The sequence below is a fragment of the Oncorhynchus tshawytscha genome, linkage group LG33 (assembly GCF_018296145.1).
Source record: "Oncorhynchus tshawytscha isolate Ot180627B linkage group LG33, Otsh_v2.0, whole genome shotgun sequence".
Classification (NCBI taxonomy): domain Eukaryota; kingdom Metazoa; phylum Chordata; class Actinopteri; order Salmoniformes; family Salmonidae; genus Oncorhynchus; species Oncorhynchus tshawytscha.
In genome coordinates, this window is record NC_056461.1 from 14,495,323 (window position 1) to 14,505,075 (window position 9,753).

The 9,753-nt window shown below is 46.3% G+C and overlaps 1 protein-coding gene across 20 annotated transcripts in view; it reads left to right on the forward strand.

Moving 5' to 3' along the window:
* Nucleotides 1-9,753, forward strand: part of LOC112235800 (CUGBP Elav-like family member 2) — a 218,136-nt gene that overhangs the window by 159,214 nt on the left and 49,169 nt on the right. For all 20 annotated transcript variants that reach the window (XM_042311682.1, XM_042311680.1, XM_042311679.1 and 17 more), the window contains one exon: nucleotides 6,009-6,091. In XM_042311682.1, coding sequence (XP_042167616.1) covers nucleotides 6,009-6,091 — 83 coding nt within the window. The remainder of the gene's footprint in view (nucleotides 1-6,008; nucleotides 6,092-9,753) is intronic.

The window sequence follows — 9,753 nt, forward strand, 5'->3', positions numbered from 1 at the left end:
GTGACAGGTTAGTACAGTGGTGAACCTACAGGTCTTCAGTGTGTGACAGGTTAGTACAGTGGTGAACCTATAGGCCTTCAGTGTGTGACAGGTTAGTACAGTGGTGAACCTATAGGCCTTCAGTGTGACAGGTTAGTACAGTGGTGAACCTATAGGTCTTCAGTGTGTGACAGGTTAGTACAGTGGTGAACCTATAGGCCTTCAGTGTGACAGGTTAGTACAGTGGTGAACCTATAGGTCTTCAGTGTGTGACATGTTAGTATAGTGGTGAACCTATAGGCCTTCAGTGTGTGACAGTGGTGAACCTATAGGCCTTCAGTGTGTGACAGGTTGGTGATTCTGAAAGGAGATGAACCGTAATACCAGGTCACTCATGTAGGAGGGTGCACTCTTAGTAAAACACAAAGGGCCAGTGTTCTAGGGGAGGCTATGCACAGGTATAAGCCGTACACTCACATGTTTTTCGGTGGACGTTGCGTATACTGATTACTTAATCCCTACTGATGCGTATCAAAGTAGCGTAGTGGAGGTATACGACTTATCAATTATACAGTACAATAGAGCAATCTTGCATGAAGTAGCCTCGTGTGCCGAGCACATAACCTCGTTTCGGCGGAATATCATGTGCAGGCAGGACGTGTGCAGCTCTCAACGGATTTTGGAATGGAGCAGCTCACAGAAGAATCACATCGGTAGCGCGTAGGGTAGGAAAGACATTTCAATGTATGATATCTACCAGTATATGGTAACTAAGGCAACAATGGGTCTGCAAACCAGGTATTTAAAAAGTTAAGTCCGAAGTGTTGGTTAGTCGGCTATTTGTGATGCACAATTGTCAACGTGCTTTTTGCATCAGGGGTGTAGACATGGATGGGCCTGGGTGGACAGAGGTACACCCATTGGGGAGTCAGGCCCTGACAGGCCTACCCAATCAGATTGATGTGGTTTAAGCATTGTTGTGGACTTAAACCATCACATTTTTGTATTTGATTTATATTTAAAAAATTTATATTTTGATCGTGAAAATCTGTGAAAACTCATGAAAACAGAGGAAAACAGCGTTCCTTTCCTTTGCTGGGCAGGCCGTTTAAGAACTTTTTGGCAAAATGTTAATATACCCACTTCTCCAGAAACCACTACACCACTGCATAGGGCCGATGAAAACAGCAGTCACACACAGCATGCTGTAAAAGGAGAAGCAGTCCATAAACCAGTAGGTCCCATTCATAAGAAAACAAAAACAAAACATTAAGCATTTCCCAGTTGACTATTACTTCCCAGTTGACTATTACTTCCCACTATTACTTCCCAGTTGACTATTACTTCCCAGTTGACTATTACTTCCCACTATTACTTCCCAGTTGACTATTACTTCCCAGTTGACTATTACTTCCCTATTACTTCCCAGTTGACTATTACTTCCCAGTTGACTATTACTTCCCAGTTGACTATTACTTCCCACTATTACTTCCCAGTTGACTATTACTTCCCAGTTGACTATTACTTCCCAGTTGACTATTGCTTCCCAGTTGACTATTACTTCCCAGTTGACTATTACTTCCCATTGCAAAAAATTTCACGGTTAGCACACCAAGTAACCGGTGACCTAAAGTGTAAAGTGGAACTGACAGCGTTGTAACGACTTTGCAGATATGAAACGAACAGAAAATCATAATATCAGTCAAAAATATCAAATTCCCAGTTTATGCTACAAAACCAACTTTATAAGAGATCTTAAAAATAGGTTCTATTTGACTCAACGTTCCATGCCGAAGTCTAAGGCATTGTTGGCAGAATAGATGGATGCAGTTCAATGCATGATTCATATAATTCCCCAATACACAGCTGGCCTACTACATTGTTTGCTGCCTCCATTTGGGATTTCAGTTTCAATGACTCATTATTCTGGACAAAAACGGACGAATGTAACTAAGGCTGGGAATGTCAATACAATCAAACTAGCGAGGGCACTGATAACAAGTCAGTCATAACGTGGCTAATAGGCTAGAGTGTCTATTTATGTACTGTAGCAAGCTAAAAAAACGGAGCCTAATGTTAGCTGGATAGATAGCTAGCTAGCTGCTAGGAGCATGTCATGCCATGTCATTCGAGGAGTGGGTGAGCAACTGACTTTTTCCCCTCACATCGTTTTTCGGTGGCTATACACAGCTAGAGTTGCAGGTGTCATTTGGTTAGCTAGCAAGAACTTGAACAACTGTTATCCAATTAGAATATCTCTTGCATTCGCAAATTCACTTTGACTAACTGCGCTCCCAAGTGGTCTAAGACCCTGCATCTCAGTGCTAGAGGCGTCACTACAGACAACCTGGTTCGAATCCAGACTGTATCACAACCAGCCATGATTGGGAGTCCCATAGGGCAGCGCACAATTGGCCATGCGTTGCCCGAGTTTGGCCAGTGTAGGCCGTCATTGTAAACAAGAATTTGTTCTTAACTGACTTGCCTTGTTAAATAAAGGTTAAATAAAAAATACATATGAACACGCAACACCTCCTGAATATGACCGTGTAAGTTAAAGTTGAAAAAAAGTAATAGCTAGTCAAGGTGAGTGAGTTGTTCTCTCATTTGTGTCTGGAAGTAGAAAGCTAGCTAACTAGCCAGTTAGCTTGGGTGCTTGGTTGGGACAAGCATGCATTGGCAGGCAAGCTGCAGAAGGATGTGGAGGCTACAATTCCCCATTGTTTATCAGTGCAATTTTGACGGCCAACTAGCTGAAAAGGTTTGAGAGGGTTTATCTAATGTTCCTTCGTTAGATTTGAGCTTATCTTGCTCTGGCTAGCATTAATTGTGGACCTTGTTGTTGTTGATGTGCATAACTAAGGGCGAGAGAGGCTTGTGGTATTTACATATTTCCAGAAATCGATTCAGGTGTATTTTGTGGCTTTTGGCGAATGCGTTCTAATGATCTAAAGTCGTGCTGTTACAACTGCCTGTAAACACACAGTCCAGTTCAAAATGAATGATGGAAGGTCTGCGTGACAAATGGCTTGTTTGTATAAAGGCCTACTGTAGCTCTGATTGGCTATAGCGCACCATTCTGTGTAGACTCCGGTCCTGGACAAGACAGATGTTTTTATTTGGTTTTGTTTACTGCCGTGTCTATTAATTGTCCAAATGCACGGCCGCTTTCCCACTCTATATTACTATAGACTTTTCACAAATGCCTTACTGTACGTAATAACCAAACATTCTAAGAATCTATGAATATGACCATATCTAAGTGGTCACTTGTCAGAACATTTTTTTAAATGTGTCATATTCTTCCTGAGGGTGTAAATGTCATGTTGCTAAAATGCTGTCAGATCCACTTTAAATGCAACCATGTTTCACACACACATGTTCTTTTCAAAGAGATGGCTAACACCACAAACACGCTGGAATAAAAAAACACAGTTCCCCTCAGCAGATGATGATCATTATTCTTGAAAAGAGAGAAGCTAACACATTAACAACGACACCCTCTTTGTTAACACCTGCTGGCCTTCAAGTAGGCAGAAGTTTTTGTAAAAACAGTCCCACCCATTAAGGCAAAATGGGATTGCTTGATTCCACTGTTACTTCACACAAACGTTGTCCTAAATACAGTTGAATGGCATATGCCTTTTATCTAGCTTCTGATGGCCTAGCTGATGGCTGACTTAGCTAGCTAGATTCATCTCCCCAGAGACCAGCAAAGAAAAATTCTAATTGGTGTTAACCCTCAGTGTTAACCCGTATCGACAAAAACTTTAAAATCAGAACATCATTATTATTATACTCATTATTTGATCAACTCTTAGCCCTTCTCTGAAGGCGTAGAAGGCCCATTGTTCCCCACTGTGTTTCGGATCGTAATATTTGTAGAGTGGCTCTATTTTCATCAACATACATTTCTTCACTATTCTGAATGTCTAAATAATCCATATGTTGTTCTGAAATATGAACACAGAAATACTGGACGTGTTCAACTCTTATTATGGTGGTGATTTGCATCAATTATAATCATGGTCTTTAATTTTACTTGCATTTTTCTGGTCTCGGTCTTGACTCTGTCTCGGACCCCTAGTCACCCTCCCATTCTCGGTCTTGACTCTGTCTCGGACCCCTAGTCACCCTCCCGTTCTCGGTCTTGACTCTGTCTCGACCCCCTAGTCACCCTCCCGTTCTCGGTCTTGACTCTGTCTCGGACCCCCAGTCACCCTCTCGTTCTCGGTCTGGACTCAGTCTTGCCCCTCCTCCGGTCTTGACTCGGTCTCGCCCCTCCTCCGGTCTTGACTCGGCCTCGCCCCTCCTCCGGTCTTGACTCACAGCACACAGCTAATGCTAGGCTAACCCCTCCCATACACAGGCCCCACACCATGGGCATCACAGCACACAGCTAATGCTAGGCTAACCCCTCCCATACACAGGCCCCACACCATGGGCATCACAGCACACAGCTAATGCTAGGCTAACCCCTCCCATACACAGGCCCCACACCATGGGCATCACAGCACACAGCTAATGCTAGGCTAACCCCTCCCATACACAGGCCCCACACCATGGGCATCACAGCACACAGCTAATGCTAGGCTAACCCCTCCCATACACAGGCCCCACACCATGGGCATCACAGCACACAGCTAATGCTAGGCTAACCCCTCCCATACACAGGCCCCACACCATGGGCATCACAGCACACAGCTAATGCTAGGCTAACCCCTCCCATACACAGGTCCCACACCGTGGCAATCACAGCACACAGCTAATGCTAGGCTAACCCCTCCCATACACAGGCTATACACTATGGGAATTGTAATACAGACTACTACTGTTACACTAAGCTCAAACCTGCCCATACACAAGCCCTACTCTATGGAAATCCCAGTGCACTCCCTTCATGCTAGGCCAAGACCTTAACCATCCCAAACACAGACAACACCATATGAAAACGCTGGTCATTTTAAAGCCACCTTTTCCAATGGAATGCAATCATCAACCCCTCTGCAAGGCAAGCTCCAATGCACACTACCAATTCCTCTCTGAGGGTGTAGGGTTAAAAATACATGGTACCTGTGCAACATAACGGAAGTGAGATGGATGGACAGCAGGACTAGTCATTCACTCACGTCTCAGAAAATGAGGAATTGAAAACTGTAAATGTGTGAAAAGCAGTGATTCTACATGACTCAGCAGTTCCTCTGCTCCTTATACTGCTGACTGTGGCTTAATGGTCTACAGCTGGACTGTCTGCTACCTACACTGGAGATGACTATTTCATCGATGACTCTCTCTCTCTCTCTCTCTCTCTCCTTTCTCTTTCGCTCTCTCTCTGTCTCATTTCTCTCTCTCTCTCTCTCTCTCTCTCTCTCTCTCTTTTCTCTTTCGCTCTCTCTCTGTCTCATTTCTCTCTCTCTCTCTCTCTCTCTCTCTCTCTCCTCTCTTTCGTTCTCTCTCTGTCTCATTTCTCTCTCTCTCTCTCTCTCTCTCTCTCTCTCTCTTTCTCTGACTGGCTCCTGTCCTCCCTCTCTCCCCTTCTCTCTCTGTCTCATTTCTCTCTCTCTCTCTCTCTCTCTCTCTCTCTCTGACTGGCTCCTGTCCTCCCTCTCTCCCCTTTCTCTTTCGTTCTCTCTCTCTCTCTCTCTCTCTCTCTCTTTCTCTCTCTGACTGGCTCCTGTCCTCCCTCTCTCCCCTTTCTCTTTCGTTCTCCCTCTCTCTCTCTCTCTCTCTCTCTGACTGGCTCCTGTCCTCCCTCTCTCCCCTTTCTCTCTCTCTCTCTCTCTCTCTGACTGGCTCCTGTCCTCCCTCTCTCCCCTTCTCTCTCTTTGATGTGTCTCATTCTGAAATACTGTTACTCAAGTCATTAATAGTGAATTGTTTTAAAATCGTGAATATTTTCTTCATTTAAATGCTAAGCTGGTTTCTCCTTGAGCCTACTTTTGACGGATGACGTAAAACTGTATGAATAAATTAAGAACCCTTTTTTGGTTGCTTATCATGTTCATCTCTCTCCCCCTCTCTTCTCCCAGGGTGCTGTTTTGTCACGTTTTACACACGGAAAGCTGCCCTTGAAGCCCAGAACGCACTGCATAACATAAAGACCTTAACAGGGGTGAGTGTGTGTTCACGGCCCACGCTGCCCTGCTGTCACGCAGTGTCAGTGATTACCAGGGGACATCTCCCATTACTGTCACGTCACACACTGTGGCTGTCTGTATTGTGTGTGTGTGTGTGTGTGTGTGTGTGTGTGTGTGTGTGTGTGTGTGTGTGTGTGTGTAGGCCTTTACTCAGTCACTAACTGCATTTAGATGCTTATTTGTGTCATTTGTGTCTGACTACATTATATATTCTGCGTGTGAATATATTTCTGTGTGTGTGTGTGTGTGTGTGTGTGTGTGTGTGTGTGTGTGTGTGTGTGTGTGCTGTAGGGGCCTTTCTTCTACCAGACTCCTGCTGCTGCCCTCTGTCCCTGTGTGTATATTAAACACAGTGGAGTGATAGAAGAGCAATAGGATCTTGTCTCGGCTCCCCTCCCAGGTTCTGGAAGTCTCTAGCTGCTCCTCTGGGTTTAACAGGCCCCTGGGCCACGGTTACTCCTGCTTGGGGTGTTGACAGGCTGCAGCCTTGGCTGTTCTGAGGCTCTGGAAGCCTTTTGATTAGAAGGAAGGGAAGTCTGTACACTGTATTTCCTCTGTTGGTTAGTCGATGGACCTATTGGGTTAGAGAGGGTGGATATGAGGGCGGATATGAGGGCGGAGGGTGGATATGAGGACGGATATGAGGGCGGAGGTTGGATATGATACGTCACATGCTCTAAACATTTGAAGATTAGGGGAACGTGAAATTACCGCCCTCCCTCATTTCCTCTGCCAACTCCTCCTCCCTTTGTCCCTCTTTTCCCCAGGCAGGTAACACTCTAAAACGAACACACACAGGGCTGAATCAATAGCACCATAATCACATCCATTTGAGCGGTTTTGGGAGGTCATGATTAACTCATTTAAAATGGCCTCCTCTGAGATCTCCAAGGCAATGCAGCACTGAGGATATGTTTGAATTTGACTTTAATAAAGTACTGGCTGACCTTCCTCTGGGAGGAGGGAGGGAGGGAAGTAGTGGGAGAGAGAGTCCATAAATGCTTTATCGTTGAGTGGAGGTAGAGACGTGGACAGAGAGAGCAATGGACAGAGAGGTGAGCTAAGGAGAGGATGGAGTGATGAGGAAAGCATAGAGGGAGAGCACAGTTCGCTTTAGGGCAAGGCAATAAATGAGTTCAGCTACAAAGCAATCCGTGCTTGTTAGCTCTCTGTCTCTCCCTCTCTTGTAAAAGGCAGTAGAACAATGTTTATATTGGCTCTCTGTCTCTCCCTCGTTCATTCTTGCGCTCTAAACTGTAGGCCCTGACAGGGTGAGATCCAATCACAGCAGTTGGACGGCGGCCATATTGGGCGAGAGCGACTGGCAGAGCTGAACAGCGGCCATATTGATTTAGGGCACACACAGGAACAGTTGAATGGCTGCCATGTTTGAGTACGGCGTTGAGTGTGAACAGTCTGGAGAGAATGTGGTAGTGAGTGTAAACGTGGATGTTCTGTACCGCCCTGCATAGTACTCCTATACTCCCCCCATCTCCAACACAGAATTCACAAAAAGAAAGGCCTAGACTGTCAGTCACATATTGGAGTGACACACTTTAGAAAAGCAGCCTCTCTCCTCCACCAACTCCCTGCCTGTCCACCCCCCCTCTCTCTCCTCCGCCAACTCCCTGCCTGTCCATCCCCCTCTCTCCTCCGCCAACTCCCTGCCTGTCCACCCCCCCCTCTCCTCCGCCAACTCCCTGCCTGTCCATCCCCCCCTCTCTCCTCCGCCAACTCCCTGCCTGTCCACCCCCCTCCTCCGCCAACTCCCTGCCTGTCCATCCCCCCTCTCTCCTCCGCCAACTCCCTGCCTGTCCATCCCCCCACTCTCTCCTCCGCCAACTCCCTGCCTGTCCATCCCCCCTCTCTCCTCCGCCAACTCCCTGCCTGTCCACCCCCTCTCCTCCGCCAACTCCTGCCTGTCCACCCCCTCTCTCTCTCTCTAAGCCTCCAGCTTTGGCAGCAGACTGCAAAAGTGCTGGGTGGAGGTGTGTGTGTGTGTGTGTGTGTGTGTGTGTGTGTGTGTGTGTGTGTGTGTGTGTGTGTGTGTGTGTGTGTGTGTGTGTGTGTGTGTGTGTGTGTGTGTGTGTGTGTGTGTGTGTCTGTTGTGCTATGATGTGTTAATGGAGATCTTACTGAAACCTGCACAGGTCTGAACAAGGACTGGACGTATGCCTAAGTGATTCCACACACACACACACACACACACACACACACACTGTGCCTCCTCCCTTCCCCAAATCTGCCAAGTAGCTTTAGATGAGTGAAAGGAGACGGGGGGGACTCTGTTTTAGAGGAACAAAAACTTAAAGTAAGAGTTTTCTTTCTAATGAACAGCTAATGAAGCTCTGGGGACTGTGCGTGGGGGGGGTTGGAGAAATGAGGGTGGAGATGGCTGGTCGGAGAACGTAGCTAGGGGGGGCCCGCGTCTCTCAGAGCCTCTAATGTCACCACTGAGTTGTGCTTTAAACTGGCCCCAAAACATATATTGACTGAAAACATGCCCGTAGCTCCTTCTGCAGATATTTAAGAACATAATACCCTCCCCTACTGCACAGCCATCCGCAGTCTGGACCTCCACACACACACACACACAAGTAGTCACACTACACGCACAGCCAGAAGCACGCAGACACTACCGTTCAAAAGTTTGGGGTCACTTAGAAATGTCTTCTGAAACTTGTCAGTCTATTCTTGTTCTGAGAAATGAAGGCTATTCCATGCGAGAAATTGCCAAGAAACTGAATGTCTCGTACAACGCTGTGTACTACTCCCTTCACAGGACAGCGCAAACTGGCTCTAACCAGAATAGAAAGAGGAGTGGGAGGCCCAAGTTCCCAAATGAGCAAGAGGACAAGTACATCAGAGTGTCTAGTTTGAGAAACACACGCCTCACAAGTCCTCAACTGGCAGCTTCATTAAATAGTACCCATAAAAACACCAGTCTCAACTTCAACAGTGAAGAGGCAACTTCGGGATGCTGGCCTTCTAGGCAGAGTTGCAAAGAAAAAGCCATATCTCAGACTGGCCAATAAAAATAAAAGATTAAGATGGGCAAAAGAACACAGACACTGGACAGAGGAACTCTGCCTAGAAGGCCAGCATCCCGGAGTTGCCTCTCCACTGTTGACGTTGAGACTGATGTATTTGTTAAAAAAGTATTTTTAAATACACAGCCCAAATCACATATTTTTTATTTGAATCGACCAAATTGTATTTGAAAGTATTTTCAAATACTTATTTTAAATACTACTTTCAAATACCTGGGTTTAATGCAAGGGAGTGCATTTGAGTATGAAATGAAATACCTGAAATAGTACTGGAAAACAGGTCTGACACAAACACAAATACAAATGTGAGTTAAAGCCTGTCAGCCCGTCCGCCAGACAAGGTTGTCTGAGATTTTCCACTAAATTGAACTCTTTCATCAGCGGCTGACAGATGTCTAAATGGCCGGTGTCTCCCCACGCCAGCGCCCACAGCACGGAACAGACTGCCTGTCACACACACACAGTCTGTGTGGCTGGGGGGGGGGGGCGTGTGAGAGCTAATCTAGGACACTGACTTTCTAGTGCCCTCCAGCAGCTCTCTCTCTCGCTCTCTCTCTCTCTCTCTCTCTCCATCTCTCTCTGTGTGA